This window comes from Pinus tabuliformis, chromosome 6, assembly GCF_031772625.1.
Source record: "Pinus tabuliformis cultivar Carrire ecotype Pingquan chromosome 6, CPIR1, whole genome shotgun sequence".
Classification (NCBI taxonomy): Eukaryota; Viridiplantae; Streptophyta; class Pinopsida; order Pinales; family Pinaceae; genus Pinus; species Pinus tabuliformis.
In genome coordinates, this window is record NC_142292.1 from 833,371,436 (window position 1) to 833,393,050 (window position 21,615).

Genomic DNA, 21,615 nt, shown 5'->3' on the forward strand with positions numbered 1-21,615 from the left:
ATGTTCTTGCTTGACTTGCTTGGACTTCTGAGCATAAATAGCTGTTTTCTTTCCTTTATTGAGCTTTGATTCTTCTCCTTGGGGACATCTGGAAGTTGTATGCCCATTCTGGCCACACAACCAACAAGTGATTTTATTCCATTTTTCTTGTTTGGTTGAATGCAAATGGATATTAGAGGGGTTGTAGTAATGAGTCTTTGGAACATATTTGTAATGACCCTTATTCTTATATCTCTGTTTTTTATCTTTTGCAAGATACCTTCTCTTGTCCTTTGGATAATTCTTTTTATTTCTATAGAAAGTCTCTTTAAATTCTCTTTTGGCTCTCTTTCTGGACTTTCTTTTCTTCACCAAAGGATCATCTACTGTGAGTCCATACTTGCTGCAGATGGACTTTTTATCTGGTAATCTTGATAATTTTTCCAGAGACTTGTTAACCTTTGAACTAGTACAAAGACTCACCAATGTCTTTGTAATATGAGAATATATCTCACCCCATGTGTAAGATTCAAAAGGTAACTGAAAAATCTCTTGCATTCTGATATAATCAACAAATCTAGAGGGTAAAGCAGCAAGGTATACCTGTTTCCATAACAAGCTTTTGGAGTATTTTACCTCATAGATCCACTGCATCCAGTCTCTATGGAAATCATCAAATTGCGACATTTTATGGCACTTGAGGTTCATCATAATAACCTCATGTTTATTGGCTATCTCTGTCTCACTGCCGCACCAATGCTCTAGAATCATTGATGTCAGTGCACGAATCATGTTACTAATGACAGTGCCATCTGGATTGTGAATAACATCTCCTTTCTCATATTTGAGAACTTCAGCTTCCATTGTTCAATGAGTTTAGGAGAGGATTCAGTCTCCCATCACCTGAGGAGAGTACCTGTGAAACATTGAATGATGGTTCTGCAAGCATCTATTTCAGATTTGCCTCTGAGACACATGAGCTTATATTCAGTATACATCAAATCTATCATTTGGCATATTTGGCCAATGCTCATGTTATCTATGTTCCATTCTCTGTGAGAATCAGGGAAGAAAGTATGAGCTTCAGGCATTTTCCCTTTCCCTTCAATATCAGGAGCAAAATATCTAGTAAATCTATGCTCCAGAGGCTCATAGATTGGAATAATCTGTGTTTATGGTGATTCCTGCCTTCTTTCTTTTGTTTCTGCTTCTGCCTCTATTTCCTTAAATAAGGAAGCAATACTAATATGTTTTGATTCATCAGCTCCTGATGATGAGGCAATTTCTTTAGGAAACAATAGAGGAAATTTCTGGACATTTCTCACAGGATTTTCAATCTTAATATTTCTCTTTACCAGAAAAGAATTTGGAATTGGCTTTTCAATTTTTTGACAATTGTATCCTTTCAATTTTTGCTGTTAAGCTAGTAAGGAGAGTCTTAGTCACACCTATGTGTCCAACTAAATTTTCTCCTACTTCTTCTATCTTACTTATTGATTCTCTGATATAAGAGCGAGTCATGCTGGAATCAAACTGCAAATTATTCAAACAACTATTTACAATATTCAATGAAGACTGTACAACAACTATCTGCTTCTTTACATCTTCTGTTTTTGCTACAGTCATCTCCAGGCCTTTGATAGCAGTATTGGTCCAATATAATTGTTCACTGGCTTTTTGGATTCTTCCATAAACGCCTAAAGCATTGTCATCCTTTTGGTCTAGAGGAATGGCTTTGGATGCATTAGTATTTTCTCTTAAAATGATTCCTTTATAAGGAGGAAATGTAGTAGGAGTTTCTACTTTTGACCCATCAAGTGCAGTCCACCCATGCTTATCAGTTGTAGTGCTAGAGGTGGTTCCAGTGAAAACATTTATAGGGGAAACCTTATCTTTCCATGAATAGAAAGATATCCAAGTGTTATTTTCTTCCATATAATGTTTCCAATCCGTTGCCAACTGTCTCTTTTGTTGAGGGTTGTATGCTTGGTCAAATTCTTCTGCCTGGGGATTTGTATACAAATCCCAATTCAACCTATCTTTCATCCGTTTGGCACTAATTTCTGACTTCAAGCATCCATCCATGAGTGAAAAGAACTTATGCATCTCCATTACTGCAGGCTTCTTACAGTCAGAAGGAATTTCTTTAAATCTGCATTCTGGAATTAACTGTGATTGCTCAAGTTTTCCCAGCCCATATCTTGGCTTTGATGGCCTCATCAAGCAAATCATCTCAGTAAGTCTAGGATCTTCTTCTTCAACTGTATGTATCATAAGGACATGGTCTGAATCTGGCTCTGGCTCATGTGGGAAGGGAATGTTAGAGCATTTGGGATTTGGACAAGAATTTATAGAAGTAGAAGGTGGAGCAATACCAGTTCGGGGATTATGATGCAGATGAACATTTCGTTCGGCCAATGTAAGCAGATTTATGGTATCTTCACAGTCTGGACATTTTACTTCTAAGGAAGAAAAATTTACAAGTTGAGCTAATTCATATAACTGGTTATGTCTACAGGAGGACGAGGATGAACAGGCAGTATCCACAGTGGAAGGATCTCTGTAGTATTTTGAAGATTTACAAGTAGCATCAATTCTACGGCGGTCAATGGTTGATCTTCGGGGAAAAGAAATGATTGCACTGGAAACATTTTCAGTAATATTTGCAGAGGTGATATTTCTTGGTACATGAGGCCTAGAATGGTTTACGACCCAATGTTCTGGAAACTGCAAGTCTTCCCATTTGATTAACAGATGTTCAACCTTTTGGTTTTTGGGGTCTGTTTTGACGACAACACTGGACTTGGAGTCCCTACTGGGTGTATGACGGATAGCAGGCCACAGAGTATTTGTATGCCTAAAACAGGCTTTAGTCTGTATGGCAAGATTATTTCTCTTCTTCTTCATATCAAATCCCATTGTTTGAATCTGCAACTGCAGGATTTCCTCAATGGTTTCATCATAGACATACACAAAGAAATTTGGGAAGCAGTCAAAATAGACTGGACCATCAGACAAAGGGGCCACAATTCCGCCAATAATGGAATCTATGTACTTATTGTGCGTCATGTCTCTTACAGTAGCAAGCACAAAAGTATGTAATCCTTTATGGATTAAAGGATTGATTCCAACCCGAATGCACCCTAAATGCAAATAATTTGTTTTTAGCTTCTTTGCTTCTACTTGTAAGGCTTTGGGATTAAGCAGAGATATAGTCTGGATACTGTCAGAGTTTTCTTGAACTTGACTGACAGATTCTTTAATACTTATTCTAGAAGCAACAATTAAATGAAAAGGGGCTAAGTCGCTATAGACTTCTGAGGGGGAAATAGCGGGCAATTCCCACCGAGCAGAGGGCTGAGTTTCTTCATAAGTAAGTTCAGCAGAGTTAAGAGTTCTACTTGAACTACTGGCAAACATTTCTCTAAGGGGGTTTTCCTCAGCTTGCGAATCTCTCTCCTCAAGTTCTCGGAAAGAAACAGACATTCTGAATGATTCCATTTTGAAATAAGAGTACTTTTAGTTTCAGAGTACCAACCTTAAGAACCAGACGTTACTGGCTCTGATACCAATTTTTTTGCAGGGGCTCCTGTCACGAGCTTGCAACTTGCTGTGCCTCTTTGTTAGTGTTGATGGCCAACTCCTGGTGAACCGATGCCGCTTTTCCTTCCGCCACATGCATGTCTACTCGAGATGTGAAGGTCGAATTACAGGTTTCTGGATCCACTGACGTCGGGGAAGTACCTTGACTCTATGAGAAGCTTGGTGGGAGCACACTTGCCACTATTCAGCAGTGAAGAGGCCAAAGATCTAAAATGCTCATTCAAATTTCTTGGTTTTAATTATTACTCAACTGACTTTACCATCAACAATTCCACTCCACAAAATCCCTTGGACACTGACTACGTTCTGGACGCCAGGGAAATATGTCATGTAAGCTTAATATCATGTACTGCTGCTTTAAACACTTAATTTCTTGGAAAAGTAGACAATCAAGTTCGAAAACATCAAGTGACTCACAGTATTTTAATTGGTATTTGATTCTTCTATGGTGCAATATTGCATATATATTTTTTGGTATTAAAACTTCCTTCTTTGGTGCTTCAGATGAAGTAAATGGAGTTAATAAGCTTTAATGAACGACACAACTTTAAGTAGTTAATAAGATTTAATGAAGCACAACTTACACATACTTTTAAGTTAATAATATATCTCCCCGTTTGCGGTTTGCAGGAAGGTGTGAGCTCTTTTAGGTCTTATCCTGCTGGATTAAGGGATGTGATCAACTATACGAAGCACCGCTATAAAAATCCTCCCATATACATCACTGAGACAGGTACGCGACAATGTTTCAGTTCTGGGTTGTCAATAATATCTTCGCTAGAAAACATGGATCTGATCATTATGCGCAACAACATGAATTTTGAATAGGGTACGCTGATTTTGACAATGGCACAACCCCGCTCGAAGAAGCATTGCATGATTCGAGGCGAGTGGAGTACCATTCTCAACATCTATCATACCTACTTGAAGCCATAAGGTGCGTGCAACATATACACGTATTTGTTGTTATTTGAGTTTGCCATGTGGAGTGCGAGTTATTGACCAGGGCTTTTTAATTTTGATAAAATGAATTGCAGGGAGGGAGCGGATGTGCGAGGTTATGTGGTTTGGTCGCTTTTGGACAAATTTGAGTGGGCGAGTGGATATGACTATCGATTTACTTTATATTATATTGATTACAACGACAACTTAAAGCGATATGCCAGGGAATCTTCCCATTGGTTTAGAAACCTCCTCAAATCATAGAACGAACAAGATTCTGCCCATTCGTTTTACAAACCTCCTCAATTCAATTCAATTATGTGTAATTCAATTGTGTGTAAGGTAATGCCCCTCTAATGGATATAGATATCTCAGCATATTGTGGATGTTTTCACTTTGCTTCGCTGAGTCCTTTGTAAATACTATTTTCGCTCACCATTACTATTTAATCAATCATATTGCCACTGGTTTCCTTAACTATTATTATTATTTAATCAATGGCCACTGTTTTTGTTAATTACTATTATTATTATTTAATCAATTGTGTTTCAACTGTATGAGGAAATGCTTTGAGTGATTCAAATGGAAATTAGTTGTTATTAAGTTTATGTAAATTTTGTATATTATTTTTATTAAAAATTTTGTTCTTAAATTTCTAATATGTATTTTCATAAAAGTTCAATGTATGATGATGTAAATTCTTTTTATAATTATAATTTAATTACTTTTTATAAAAGAAAAAATTTGAAATTAAATTTATATTATGGCTATTTCTCTTTTCTTATAAAGGAAAATGTTTGAAATCAAATCTATACTATGCTTATTTTTCTTTTCAACTTTTGGAATTACTAGTGTAGACCATTATCAAAACAACAATTCTAAGTTTCACATCAATGGATGGTAATTTTATTGTTTTTTATATAAAAGGTTGTAAATTAAAATCATTTCATTGCTTTCTATATAAAAGGTTGTAAATTAATTCATATAAAATTATTACACTACTTTCATTAAATTATCTATTTGAATAAATGATATAAAAGTAATATAGCTCATATTACTTTTAAACAACTTCTATGATCTCAATTCCAAAATATCTAAAATATTTATAAGTGGAATCACATTGTTTATATTATATGTAAATATATTTTTTAAATGACGTGTATATATTTATAAAATAACAAATAAATAAATAATGTGCAAAAGGTTAAGCTTAGTAAAATTAAATTCCACCAAAAATAAATAACATAACAATTACATTATTCTATATTGTATATAATTTAACTTATCATTTCATAATATTACTTTCTTATAATATAGTTAAATTATTATAATTTTCGATTACAATTTTCACAAACTTAATTTACACATTTAATAGAATGTAAAATCTAGACTTAAAATTTCAAAACAAGAAAATTGATCATTATCCAATTAATATCTCATTATTTGAAAGCTAAATAAGAGGTAGAAACCATATATTCGTTGTGCCAAAAGATAATTTGTACAACTAGTATCAGGTTAAATGTATGATTTTTTTTTGTTATTGGACAAAGAAAAAAATCCCATGATGGGAAAAATAAAGGATTTCAATGGCCACTTGAGTAGGGTTGCTTTATATCAAATTTAATTCTTTCTACTTTATCGTATGAATATGAAAGAGATTTAGGCCCTCAATAGAATATCCCAACATTTGTATTGATTTAAATATTTCAATTCAAATGTTTGAACATTTTTTTTTTCCAAAGGAAAAAATCGAAACTTTTTATTAAGATTATAAAAAGTTTACATTGCATATGCATAAGCATCACTGTTTGCTCTGAGAGCCTGTCAAAAAATGGGTTCAAAAATAGCTTTCTGCCTGTTATCTATCCCTGTTTTGGAGCTGTGGCTGTCAATGGATGAGAACCTGTCTTGTGCTCTTTTGTGACCAAAAGTTTGCACATAACCAGACTATGAAAAACTGTCCAACCGGGTCTCCTCATGGCTGAGGAAAACAACCCGTAGCTGATAAAAAGTTTTAACAGAGCCATTGTTTTGTGATACACAGAAAACGTGATAGCAGCAAAAAGACAAAAAAATCCCTGCCAGAGATCAAGGCGGATGATAATATGGAGGCTGATCTGATCTGCTGATTTGGCCTTGATCTTCTTCTTCTATTTGCCAACTGCCCAGAACCTGTTGAAGACCGTCTTTAGATAGCTTGTCTGCCAACTCATTTCTTTCCCTGTAAATATGACATATGGAAAAACTGTTAAATCTTGTTTTCAGTCTTTGAACCTCTCCCAGAATTTGAATTAATAATTGATTGTTGCATGCACGTTGACCAGTTACCCATCTGATCACAATTTGAGAGTCCCCAAAAATTTGAATAGAGAGGGTGTGCCTTTGAATGAGCCAGCATAATAGGTGTTTGAGAGCAAGTAATTCGGCAAAATTGTTTGAGCCAGATCCTAAACCCACAGAAGCTTTTAAGGAGTGGGAGGGAGATTCATGGATGACAATTCCAGCTCCTGCTTTGTTGTTTTGGGAGGCACCATCAAAAAAAGCCCAAGGGATTCCTTCTACAATCTGAGGTTCAGGGACAATTCGATGGGAGGTGGAGACCTTTGGTTCTGGAATACTGGCGAATATGGCAGCTCCCTGTGCTGCAGTGATTTCTACCGGAGTCTCTTTATCCTGAAAGATACTTCTGTTCCTAGCAATCCAGATCCCCCAGCTAATGATGAGCGGGAGGTTTCTAAGGTTCCCATCCGGATGCTCATTCCACCACTTCTGCCAGACTTCTAGGATATTGTCCCCTTCCCAAACAAACTGCTTGTTCAGGAGTTTCCTAAACTCGCCCCATATCTTTTGAGCCTCCGGGCATTTTAAGAAGAGGTGGTTTATGGATTCTTCGTCTGCTTTACACAAGGTGCATCGCCCCGGCCCGATCATGAATCTGGTCTGAAGGATGTCCCAAGTTGGGAGTTTTCTCCTTAGCAGGCACCAGAAAAGAATTTTAGATTTAGGAGGGCACTTTAGTTTCCAGAGCAGTTTTGACCACCATTCCGGATCTCCCCATCCCTTCCTTGACATAAGGAAAGAGTATCCATATTTGGGGTCATATGATCCGGAGTCTGCATGCGCCCAAATTAACTCATCTTGCCTGTCGGACAATCTTACATTGGTTCTGATAAGTTCCTGAGTAAAGATATGCCAATCATTCCACCACCTCTGATCCAAATCCAGCTCTTCTCCATTCATCCATGCTTGCCCCCAGATGGATGAGTGGCCAATCTTCTCCACTTGGCTGAGGAAGCGAAGGCCTTTCCTATCCAAATGCTGGATCAATTCAGGGGAGAGGGCAAAACTCTCATTGCAGCCCACCCAAGGATCCTTTCCAATCTTTACCTTTTCGCCATTCCCAATCTTCCATGCAAGACCTTGCTCTATCACCTTAAAAGATTCAAGAGTGGCTTTCCAGATAGCAGAAGCATGCTTTTGAGGCTTGATTGGGATTCTGATCCAGTCTTCCAAAGGAAGAGGGTCAATGTATTTCCTTTTCACTGTTCTTGTCCATAGATTTTCCATCTTTATGAGGCGCCAACCTGATTTGGCAGCTAAAGAAAGTCTGAAATCTGGTAGATTTTTGATTCCCCAGCCACCCCATTCCTTTGGTCTCGCCACTTTCTCCCATGCAACCCAAGGGAGAACCGTAGATTCCTTGTTCCCAGTCCATAGGAATCTGCTACAAATTCTCCTTATTTTCTCCAGAATTCCTTTTGGTACCCAGGTTAGCGCTACCCAGTATACTGGAATGGCAAGAAGCACAGATTTGAGAAGGGTTAAGCGCCCTGCTCTGGAAAGCCATTTGAAGCTCCAGTGACTGATTCTAGCCTCAATCTTGGCAATTAACCAAGACCAGTCCTCCTTCCTGTAATCATTTGGCTTCAGCCAGAAACCCAGATACTTGAAGGGCGAGTCCATGCTGCACATTTCATAAGGAAAATATGTACTGAACTGATCCCTGTCATTTCTATTTAGGCCCTCTTCTATGATTTGAGATTTCCTAGGATTGATCTGCATTCCTGTTGCTTTTAGGAACAGCTCAAAAATCATTTTTAACTCCTTGAGTTCATTAAGAGAGCCATTAGTAAAAATCAGAATATCATCTACAAAAAGTAAATGAGTAATGCACAGGTTTACAGCTGTCTCAATTCCATTCACCTTACCTTCCCTTTTGCTTTTATGAATCAGCTGACTGAGCCCTTCAGCCACTAGGAGAAAAAGCAAGGGTGACAGAGGGCATCCTTGCCTCAGCCCTCTCTGTCCTTTGAAGAAAGGGGAGGCAGCTCCATTGATGAGGATAGCATAGCTGACATTTGTAATACACCCCATGATCCATCTGATGAAGTCCACTTTGAAACCAAGATGAGTTAAGAGCAAGCGAATGTAAGACCAGCTTATCCTATCATATGCTTTCGAGAGGTCAATTTTGATTACCCCTCCCTTCTTATTTTTCAGCTTTACACTGTGAAGGACCTCCTGAGCCACACCTATAGCCTCATGGATTTGTCTTCCGTTCAAAAACCCAAATTGCTCAGGAGAAATGTGCCTTGATAAAATTGGTTTGATCCTGAGAGCAATCACTTTTGCAATGATCTTGTAGATACTATTGCACAAAGAGATAGGTCTGAAGTCCTCGAAAGAGTCAGGGGCTTCCTTTTTAGGAATGAGTGCGATGAAGGTTGCATTGAGAGAGCTGTAGACTTCCCCCTTTAATCTCGACTCCTCCACCACATCTGTGATTTCTGCTCCTATCTGCTCAAAAAAGTGAGAGAATAGCTCTATTGACCAGCCATCCGGTCCAGGACTTTTCTCTTTTGCCATAGACTTTATTACATTTTCCACTTCCTCCTTGGAAACTGGCTCCATTAATTGGTCCGCTTCTTCCTCCTCCACATAGCTAGGAAAGCATTGAGCTGTTTGGATGATTTCTGCTATGGTAATCTCACCAGGATCTTTGAAGAGAGATTGGAAATGGTTTACCCCCAGGGATGAGAGGGCCTCGAAAGTCTTAGCTTCCCTTCCATCTTCAGATTTAAGACTCCATATGGTATTGGCACTCTTCCTACCTTTGGCATAATTGTGGAAGAACCTGGTGTTTTCGTCCCCTGCTTTGAGCCAGATAGCCCTGCTCTTGAGCCTCCATTCTTCCTCCTTAGCCAGCAGGATTTGGTTCTTAAGCTTCTCCAGACCAACAATTTTCTCCTTTGATTCTTGGGAAAAGTAGCTGTCCGCCTCTATACTTTCAAGCCTCTGGAGTTCCTCATTTATCCTGGTTAGATCCTCGTTCTGTTTCTTATGCCACTCCTTTGCCCAGGATATTGTTGCCTTTTTCAGTCTTTTGAGGTTTTCCATGAATAAGAAACCTTTATTTTCCTGGGCATCTCTGACAGGGTGAACCCAGGTTTCGTTAAACAGCTTATTGTAAGATTCCTCTTGGAGCCAGGAGGCATTGAATTTGAAGGGAGAGGGGGGTTTCGATGGACCCTTAGAGAGCTCCATATAGATCGGGAAGTGATCCGAAGACCCCCTTTCTTCTGTCCATTGCCTGAGTAAAGGGATATCAGCGGCCAGATCCTCATTGATTAAGAAGCGATCTAAGCGTTTTGCCACCCTAGCTTCTCCAATTCTTTTATTTCTCCAGGTAGGCTTCAGCTTGATGAAATTTGCTTCTATAAGATTGTTGGTGGCTAGAAGGTTCCTAAAGAAATCAGATTGTGGATCCTCTCTTGCATTAGGACCCCAGGACTCCGCTCTGCCTATAGAAAAGTTCAGATCGCCACCCATCACCACAGGGTTATTCTTTACAAGGGAGCTCTCCATCAGATCATTCCAGAAGGGGATCCTTCCTTGACAAGGCCCATAAATGTTGATTATAGAAAAGGGGAATTCAAACTCTAAAGATTGGCACTCAATCCCCATTGCCTGTTTCCTTCCCCATTGATTCAGGATTTTTACTCGACCTTCCCTATATCCCAAGGCCATACCACCAGAGTGACCATCGGCATCCAGTGCTGAGAAAACCCAACCTGGGAGAAGGCCTTTGAGCATAGAAACCACCTCTTCTCCTTTCCCCAGGGTCTCCTGGAGGAGAATTACATCCGCCTTTGATTCCAGAACTAACTCCCGCAAAGCCAATTTTTTGGGTTTATTGGCTAAACCCCTGCAATTCCAAGAGAGAAGGATCATTTTGGAACAGTGCCGGGGGCTTGCACTGCTCTAAGTGCCCCTGTGATGGAGAGCTGCTTCCCATCTGCCACATCATAGATAGCCTGTACTTTGGCAGCTGAGAGTTTTGACTTCCTACCCCTCTTTTTACCTGGCTGTGACTGCGGTGGATGAGGGTCAATGCCCCCAACAGCAGAGAAGGAAACAGGTTTGGAAGCAAGAGAGCGAAGGTTGTAAGGACAAGGGGGGGGCTGGTCCAAGTGGGAAGGATCTCGGCAACACCCCTCACTATTCAGATCCAGGGAAGGAATGGCATCCGAGAGGTTTTCAATGCAAGTTTCAATGCAGTTTCCCAACATTCCATCAACCAAAATTTTATTATTAACAGAGCTTTCGGGAAAATTTTTGGGCAGGTCCTCTTCCATATGATTATCCAAAAATTCACCTTTTTTTTCAATAATAGAAGAGGTAGATGGATTTAAAGGCATATCCTTATGGTCCTCGACATCGCTTGGAGATATGCCTGGGATTTCCTCAGCCTCGGCCTTTTGATCATCCTCATGAATCGCTCCTTCTTTTGGCAGATCCGTCGTTGGTTCCTGAAAATCAACATCCTGCACATGGATCCCCTGGTGCATTTCCGAATCCCTTGGTTCCTTCTCCAGATTTGCAGCGGCTTCATTGTTTAGATACTGAGACCATGTAAGCGATGAATCCAGCCTTCCCCTCGTTCGCAGAAACCTTCGTCGTCTTCTTCCCAGTGGACAATCCTTTGCCAAATGCCCATATTCATGGCATCGATGGCATCGGAACGGCAAAAACTCATAGTCTAGGATTTGTTCAAAGGTGAATTCCTTATACTGAAGAATGATTTTTTCTGGCAGTCCTCCACAAGGGTTTAAATTTACCAGAATCCGGGCCATAGATCTGTTATTTGTCTCCAAGAAAGACATGTCCGTCTCTAGATAAGTCCCCAATCTGTTCCCAAGCGCCATGAACACTGATTCCTCCCATAAGAAAAAAGGAAGGCCTGGTGCCCTAACCCAAACCGGAAAGACATCCATTTTTTCGTGCATTGGATCGAACATAGGGCTCCAATTTTTGAGGAGTACTGGAATGTGCCCAAGAGACCAATTTCTCTGCAAAACCCAATCGGCCGCTTCTTTGGATTCAAACCGGACCGAAAACCAACCTTTCGGGAGAGACAAAACCAGAAAGTCTCTGATAAGGTCTGAATTCCAGTTCCGCTTCCCCCAAGATTTGATGAACTCAGAGGAGAAGGACTTCCCTCTAACTCTACCAACAAGAGTGCGTTCAGCTACCACCAGAGCTTCTTCTATTTTTACATCCATCCCGAGGACAAGATTTCCTTCAATACCTTGGGATTTGACTAATCTCTGTTTCTTCCGTTGCCCCTCGGGGATTTTTGGAACCCTGGGAATGTCCCCTAACCCTTCAGATTCCTGTCTCTCATGACTCGCACTTGGGCCAGAGGATTGAGGGGGGACAACGTCCTCCGAACGATAGTCCTTTGACGAATTTTGAAGAATTACCTGAGGCCCTTTGACGGACCGCCTATCTTCCCCCTTCGACTCTTGTGTGGCTTTTGTAAACTGTTCCGGCCCTCCTCTCTCTTTCGCATTATGTCTGCCTGCCGCGATTGAAGCCCTTGTGACGGGAGCCGAAGCTCTTGCATTGCCACCCGGACTGTGCCCTAACTTCGAACCGAGGATGACAATGTCTTCCAACCCGCCTGAGAGTACTGGATCATCAAGCCCTAGAAACCCTTTGCTGCCGCCGGAAAGCAGGATCTGGTTCTGTGTAGTCTCCTGGATTATGGGTACATTCGAAAGATCGCCCTTAGCTTCTTGGCGAGCCTTTCCGGAATTTCCTAGACTCTTCGGCAGAGAGAAAGGTGAAACCGCCTGTTTCTCAAACTTCGAACTGACCGGACTAGGGTCTAGGGTTTCCACCGGCCCGAAATAGTGTTCAACATTCTGGGGAGTTGGGTCTTTACCCCAAACAGAAAGTATGTCTTCCATCGACGGGTTTAGGTCGATTCCTTCCTCCGCAATAACCATGGTTACGTGCTGGGGGTACCGTCGCTGTCGGAAAGTCGGGCAATGTAAAAAACCGGATCGAAAAAACCCGTTCTGTTACCGACTGTGGTAAAAACTTCCGTATCGGAACCTCCAAGTGTCTGTTTATGCAGGGGGATGCTAACACCTGCCGATCGCCCGCGTCTGCTACCTGGACGAGGTCTTCAGGCGAAAAACTATTCTCCAGCCCTCGTGACTGGGCCCTAGCCGCAGCCCTACGGCCTAGATCTGGCCCTGCGCCAGCTACCCAGATCTCCCCGTCACCTCGCTCCATGCTCCAAGCTCCCCTCAGCATGCAAGACTTACTTGTAACATAGCTCGACAAAGAGTTTCTTTCAAATGTTTGAACATGCATAGGTTTGTGTGTTTGTATTTATTCAATGGAGATTGATTTCAACAATATAGGTTTGTAGTCAAATGATGGCAATATAAACATGTTTAAAAGAGATGACATATATGAGAAATATTTCATCTCCTTAATACAATTAAGTGATTTTTTTTTATCAAATATTTTTTCAATTAAATTTTCAACAGTTTCTTTGTTTCCCAAATCTAGCAAAGTGCATGGTATGCCACACTAGATGTAAAAGTTCTTAAATATCGCTCTTATAGATTCATCTTAACCACATATCTAGCATGCACTAAGAAGGACCAAATCTCTTCATGTGAAAAATTCTTTAAGAGTGCAAAATCTGATTTAAAAAAAATGGCATCCCCCTCATCCCTTCATTGATCCCAATGAATCTGTAGTGGTTCTCTCTCTCCATATATATATACAATGTGTAAATTTTCATTGTTTAAATTGTATTTTTGAATGCTATATAGAGTACATAAACTTGACTTGTAAGTCCAAAATATCTTTGTTCAATATGATGGGAAAATTGGCATACATATATATAGGGGAAAAAGGGCCAAAATGTAAAATAGAGGGACTACTTCAACCATTTTAACCATAACAAACTTTCTTTCTTTCTTTTCATATTCTTTATATGATGGATGCACAATTTCTTTTTAAAACAATATTGATATATACATATTTGACATGTACTCATTGAGATTTCTAAATTAAAATGAATTTTTTTTGTTATTAATATATATTTGAGTATAAGTTAATATTACTTAATCTTGCCGTATATATTTTATTGAACACCCACATTGAAAACTTTTGTTATTGGAATATTTTTAAATCTTACATATTACTTTTATTTTGAGAATTAAATGAATTACCAATCTCCCTTTTATTATTCTTATTACGAAGTACTTGATATTTTTTATTTAATTTTCAATTTTCAATTACTTTTTTTCCTTGCACATTGAATATTTTATTATAAACTAATTAGAATATTTTATTTTGACATAAATTATTGATATAGATGGTCAAATAGTTTATTTAAATCTCGTGTTGAAATATTTTTTAAAATTATAACGTTTAAACATATTAAATGTACTTCCTTTTTAAATCGGGATTATTTTTTTAAAGTTGATATAAAATTATATTAAGCTATGAAGACATCGAAATATTTTATTTATGACTAAGACTTTGTGGAAAATTATCATCCACATCTAGTTGTAATATCAACAACAAATTTAGTGGCCGTTATTACTCATGCTTTTAATTAAAACTAACTAAACATGCATATTCATTTTTGTTTTTTGATCATGCTTTTAATTATAACTAACTAAACATGCATATTCATTTTCGTTTCTTGATCATGCTTTTAATTAAAACTAACTAAACATGCATATTCATTTTTGTTTTTTATGATACCGACATTGCTTTTCTATTTAAAGAATATTTTAATTGTATTTTAATACCTGGACATGTATCAATTCCATGTTGCGCATGGATTGAATCACAAATCCCCCTCATACTGATTTGTATAAAGTGCCTCTCAACTCAGTCAAACATTGTTGTATATTAATGTGAATTTTATCTAATATGTTCATTATTGAACAATGCTCTTTGTTGTTCACTCATCATCTTTTTTCACATGCAACATATATTGTGAAATACATTGTAATTTTCTCTTTTCCATTGATACATGGATCATATTACATTCTCAAATAACAAGTTTTATTATTTGGAGCCTCTCATGACGCTTTTTCTAGATTCCTTGTAATTCAAAATCTTTTCGAAGCTTTCTCATGTATGATGGGTCAATTATTTGCTTTATTGGTGTTAACGGTGGCAGCTGCGGAATCTGCTATTGGGTCGGCCATTCCGGTTATTACTTTCCGAATTCGAAGGACCATTGCAGTAGAATCTATCAATCGCATGAAGGGTCGAGCAGCACTAATTATTATATTATTAGTTAGGAAGAAAAAGTTGCTTGTTCCCCGCTTCCTTGATGCTTATTGGGTGGGGGGCATATGATGAGTGAGCGTTAAAACGATGGCGGCCTTAGCAGTTGATTATGGCGATCCAGCACTAGTAGTAGATCCGGGTCCATATGAAGAAGCACGAGCTGTTCGATACCCAGCAGTAGATCTAGTAGCAGCAGAGCAAGCAGAGATAGGGACAGATACAGAGCCATAGCTAACAGCAGATCCAGTTGTTTACTCCGCATAAGCAGCACTCGTATCCAGTTGAACGAGCAGTTCAAGATGCAGCAAAGACAGTAGTAGAGACAGTAGAAAAGGAAGGTGTTCCAGTTGTTTAAGTAAGTAATTAAGCTGTTGATTCTGTTCCGGATGTTCCAGACGCTCCACCTCCATATTTATAAATGACATTTTGGCCGCAATTAATGAAAGATGGGTAGGAGAAAATTTATGGCTTTGGGAATTCTTATAAGTGAGTAAATTTTCAATAGGTTCATTGTATATTACTTTAAGTTGATTAGAAATGTCAATTCCAATATTTGTGCTTTTGGCTGTCTCGGCTACTTAATTAGAAATATTCCGAAACAAATTAAATAATTTATAATATGAAATTATCATTAAATGTGTTATTCAAGTCATAGTGCATAATTTGTGTCTTGTAGGTTTTGGCTTTTTATTGGGTATATTCTTCAATCAAATTTTATATAAATCCAACAAGGATTTGTTGATTCACAAGTTTTAGTTATGTAGTCTACATAACCCAAGTGGCTCGAGCTTTTTTAGCTATGTAGTGTAAGTTTAAAAAGTGCATTTTAAACAACAAAAAGTCACAATCTTAAGAAAAATGGTATTGCTAGATTTTGACTATAAAAATCCAAAACATGGGATAGTTAGAGTGTGCCAACTCATAGTCCATTTCAAATATGGAGAAATACATAAAAATTCGATTTGTCCTTTTATCTCAAATAATGATATTTGATTTTCCTGTGAACGTTCATTTATCATTTTCCTAACAAAATTTCATTTAATTATATACTAAAGTATTATAATTAACTAGAATTAAGTAATCTTAGTTATGTTCACTCTACTACATTTTTACAATGAAATGGCTTGCAAACAATTTGCTGCGAACAATAATTTGTAAGTTTTCGATTAATTCTCATATCAAGAACTAAAAATATTTAAGTAGATATATAAGAGGATGTTGGGAGGGAGAATGAGATATAGAATAGATCGTTATATTATTTGTCATCCACATTGATGCTTTTAGAGCAGAAAAAGTGGAGGAATCAACTCAGAGGACCATTTTTCCTAGTGGGTCCTAGTTTGGTGAATTGGGGTCCAAGACCTTCCGAAAGAAATTTGAGGCATCAAACAATGTTTTCAAGGATACGAAATTATCGCTTAAGTTCGACGCTCACTGGAGTTATTTTTCACACAAATACCTTTCTAGTGGTGCAATAATTTCCTCAATCAAAGTGTATGCAAAATTTATTCCAACTAGAGGTTGACCTTTATGTTTTGACCACCATGATTTGAGAGGATAATGGCATCAACCCCCATCATCCATGGAAACGGGGCTAGGAATGTGATCATGATGAAGAAGACTCTAGAAGGGTGTATATTATAGCTATAGTTAAGAGTTGAAGGAGTCAAACTTACCATCTAGGAGGCTATCGAGTTGTGTTATAAATAGCATACTAGGAGGAAAGGATATTCTATTCTATTTGAGTGCATTTTGTTCCATAGATGAGTGGGGTGGCCAAGAGTTGATAGGGAGAGAACAAATAGAGATGGTTTGTGCACTATAGAAACACACAGGCCAACAGACCAAAGTTCCTTGTACTTGCATCCATTTGAATGCAAATAAAGAGAGAAAAACATCCTCCACTTGCAGTTGTGTTTTTTCTCGAAAAGGTTTCCTTGGTCATATATTGTGCTATTATGGTTGTGAGTAATTTTACTTTCATATGTTCTCTATTTTCTACATTTTCAAACTTAATTAACCTATAATTCTAAGGAAAATAAACCTCATAGTATAGATTTTAGATTTTGAGTGTAAATTTATCAAATCTATTAGGACGAATTGTCCACTGGAATATCCATGGAAGTTTATGGATTTGGAGGGGTTGGAGGAGGATTGTAGTTCAAATGCCATGATTATGATTTCATGCCTTACAATTAGAGACATCACGGAGTTGGGGTGAATTTCAATATATTAGCATAAAACTAAGGTCTGCTTTATCTAGTCACTAAGTCAGGGGAGGACCCATTAGGGGCTTCTTAGATTTGAATTAATGGTTCCTCTAAATTTGTCCAAGTAGTATTAAAATATTACAATCAAGTGGTGGAAAGGTGGAATGCAAATCTTTGTAAGCAATATGCTTGTACAATGTTGGTGATAGGAAATTTTCATGGTCAATCGTGGAAGACCCTTGAGAAGCCAACGTATGATATCAAATACCATTATCCTCGGGTGGATGAGTGAAACAAGTTTGATTTTAAGGGGTAATTAGAAATATAGCATTGTATGGAAGCGTCACAAGAAAAGCATGACTTCATCCCGAAGGACATGCTGGAGGATTTCTAATGTGCTCACGCTTATGGAACAACAATTAGCATATCAAAGAAGAAACAAATACTTGAAATGTCCTTTCATGTTTTTGAAAATTTGAACTTCGTTGTATAAAAAAATTATAGTAATAAATATCCCGATAACGAAGATAAATAAAAGAGGAGGACGGAAATTTATTATGCCTAAGACAAAGGAAAGAAAAAAAAGCGAGTAATGATGGAGGATGATCTGGTTGCAGGCATTTAGGCATTGCATCTCCTCAGAAATGGTATTGAGTATTTCTATATTTTATTAGCGCTATATTGTTATTTTCTTTAGATAATTTCATTTCTTGATTTACATATTGAATTCACCCCACAACATCATAACATTATTCAGTTTTATGACATTATTCAACAACATATGCAATTATATAGAAATAACAATATCATCGTCATTGCAGCGGAACATAAAGGAATAATAGAAGAAAGGCATTCGCACATAGATACAACATGATTGGTCGGAGACCAAGGAAAAACCCACTACGGGGAAACCCTTTCAAATTCTTCTTCTTATTAGATTGTCATTGAATGTTTCAACAAAGAGAGTAAAATGATCCATATCTTTAACCACAAAACTATCCAACAAGATCAACTAAACAACATCCAAGAGATGGACCAAACAATGCTAATAATCAAAACCTTGAATCAGAAGCATTTGATTAACCATCAAACTCTACGGTCAACATACGAAATCTTTGGTCAACTGTAAAACTCAAAGCCTAGTTTCCAACTGCACAGAGAGAGTGATGTGCGTGCAGCTAAAAGCCTCCAACTACACGAATGAGCCTCATGCCTGTAGTTGCAACTGAAATTTCATGAAGTATGCCTGTGGCTGGAAACCAGAACCCTAAACACACGTGCGAGCTTTAGAGCCTACAATCTTGAGCCTGTACGAATGAATCTCCATGACCCAACCTTAGAACTGTTCAAGCCAACCCCAAATAAAGAAGAATGATCATAATGATGATGTCGAAATGAGGGTCACTGGAATTGTTTTATAGCCATCCATGCATGTCCAATTTCTCTTTTTGGCCGACCTGTCCTCATTAGGGGTATTTTGAGGTCTAAAATGGGCCTCCTAAGGAAATTATAAAATAATAGTGGAAATGATAAAATAAGATTAGATTACATCATCAAATTTTAGAGGGAAAAAAGGAAAAAAATATTTTTCAACTCGTATTTTCAACTTATCTCCCTATGGGATTACTCAAGTTTTGAGTGACAATACTTGTTGGATGCAGAATTTCATTCTTCATCTAAGGAGTACCCATCTTACATACTTTCAATGGATGCAACTACACGGAAAATGAGAAATACATGAAAAACGTGATTGCAATCACGTTTTTTCATGTATTTCTCATATTTTGTATAGCAGGGTCCATCTAAAGTATGAAACATGTGTACTCCTTGGACGAAAAATTAAATTTTACATCCAACGACTAATTGCGCTCGAATTTTGAGTAAAAACTTAGCGAGATAAGTTGAAAAACTAGTATTATTATTTATTATCTTTTAATCTTTTTACTTTTTTACTCCAAAAATGGTGAATCATCCCCGACGGTTGACATCATCATCTTGAATCCTATTGGTTTTATAAAGTTTATTTTGGTTGTACATTTTTCTTTGGAGGCCCATTTTAGACCTCAAAATTCCCCTAACGTTTGTTCACATGTGGGCTATAATTCAAAAAAAACACTTTCCCTTGTCCAAATTGAGCGCTTCAATAGTCAAAATCGATCCTCTCGAAAAGAGGAATCTCGTCCCATGTTTGGAATTTATCACTAGGCTTCCAAATTAACACTCCCTCTCAGCTAGGGAGAAATTCCAACTGCATCACATAATGATCGCAAGTATGCTGTCATCAAATCATGTCCTATTTCAATTAAAGCATCATCAGTTGTCATCACTTCTCATCTCTGCTCATCTCTGCATAGTTATTGATTGTCCCTACTCATATGCTTAACATTATAGAATCTAAAAGAAGAATAAGTCAACGTTATAGGGGAGCTTAGGCTACCACCCTCAATCCATCGGGGAGCCACTTCTACCACCCAAAATCAATGCCATTGGGGTTCCAAATGCTACTGCCCATGAAACATTAGAGAGTGTATCGCTAAGGAGCCCAGGTCAACCTGAAGCCACATCAGGGAGCACATCTCAATCAGGAATACAGCGACAATGAGGAGGTCCCATGGGACACTCTCACCTCATGTATATGACAGTGGGGAAGGTCGTATGGGACGCTCTCATGCCAATTCATCCCAATGAGTAATAGGCGAGATACAACTTACCAATCAAGGATCACAACCATCCCAATGTAAAGAAAATTTTAGCCTTGTAAAAATGGCATTCCACTTATGTTCCTCAAGGACTTTCTTCCTTTGACACCATAACTCTTCAGGCCAAGGTTTATTGATACTATAATTTTTTCATCTTAGGGATTATGAAATTAGGATAAATTATCGTTTCCGCCTCTTTTTAAAGGATTTTTGTAGATTAGTATAGTAGACATGTCTCTTCACATAGGAAGATATCACCATTATAGCCATTATTTGCTTGTAATATTTTCACTAATATATGAGTAAAAGTATTGAAATTAGTTTTCAATATATCTTGTGTACATTTTGGAATATTATGGTTTCTTTCATCTCCTTATCAAACTAATGTGGAAAAATGGTATTGAAACAATATGTTCTCTATTATTTTCTTATCGTTATTTTCTATGATGATGTTAGGGTATATACACCTAGGCCTTGAGACAATTGAGTCTTCAGAAGAAATTCTTCACCAGCTATATGGCCCTAGACAACAGGTGAAAAGAAACATGTGAGGTGGGATATTTTATCAATTTGTTCATCTAGGAATCCATCTAGACATAAGGTAGATGATGCATCATTTCATGGGATAATATTTTTTGAGCATTCCTTTAAGGGGAGTTAAAAATTTCAAGGTATATGTTAGTTCTAATACCATTAACTTTGAAGAAAAAGTAGATGAAAACTATTTGAAAATATTGTTAGACGAAGAAAAGGGTTATTTTCCTTATTCGTAACATTTTCAATAGGGAAAATATTATATTTAAACTACTAAAGTGTCCTTCCCATGCCAATCACTATTTGGATTTGCACTCACCATATTCCATTTAGGTAATCTTTACCAAAATTTTAGATTTGGATTGTTGAATCGCTACCTTTAATTCATAAATGGATTGATCACCTTTGAAAACCCCCACTAAATGTAGATCATGAAATTTTAAGATTCAAAATTTTCAAAATCCAAAGTGATTATTTTCATAATTAAGGTGGAAAGTAATTTTCTTGCTTCCGATTTTTCTGAGTCACTGAAAGTGGTCCAAATCATATCACAACTAGACTACACACACACACACACACGTGTGCGCGCATAAACACACACACACACACAAACAAAGTTTTACAAAGATTTATTATTTGCATTGTGGAACCAAGGACAAGGAGAGAAACATTTTTGCATTGGTTGATTTTTATACAAAATATATAGTATAATATAATATACATGCACACAAATATATATGCATTTCCAAGGAAATCATTGTAGGAGTTCCTCGTCGCCTTGGAATATATAGATGGTGGGTAGCTCAACCACCAACCACAATAGTGGTTAGTAAGCTAGCAATACTCAAGAACAAACTTGTTATCATAGTCTAATGAACCTCACTCAAGGGGACTCTAATTGGGAACTTACTTATGTATGTATATATGTAATTCTCCAAGGATAATCTTAAAAGAAAACTCAAGTGATGCTTTCCAATATCTATGAATGACATCCTTTGTAAACACTATTAGTGTAGATAGTGAGCCTTCTTCAA

General features: G+C 37.6%; 1 protein-coding gene across 1 annotated transcript; it reads left to right on the forward strand.

Annotated features, from left to right (window-relative positions):
- The first annotated feature begins 3,732 nt into the window (after nt 1-3,732).
- LOC149261426 (beta-glucosidase 12-like) lies at nt 3,733-4,788 on the forward strand. The gene is made up of 4 exons (XM_089369175.1): nt 3,733-3,912; nt 4,213-4,315; nt 4,411-4,519; nt 4,620-4,788. Exons 1-4 carry the CDS (start codon nt 3,733-3,735, stop codon nt 4,786-4,788), a joined length of 561 nt encoding a protein of 186 aa, XP_089225301.1.
- Nucleotides 4,789-21,615: the final 16,827 nt, after the last annotated feature.

Coding starts and splice junctions, on each gene's coding strand:
- LOC149261426 (XM_089369175.1), top strand. CDS start 3,733: ATGAGAAGCTTGGTGGGAGCACACTTGCCACTATTCAGCAGTGAAGAG. Junction 3,913..4,212: donor ACGCCAGGGAAATATGTCAT/GTAAGCTTAATA, acceptor TGCGGTTTGCAG/GAAGGTGTGAGCTCTTTTAG. Junction 4,520..4,619: donor TACCTACTTGAAGCCATAAG/GTGCGTGCAACA, acceptor AATGAATTGCAG/GGAGGGAGCGGATGTGCGAG.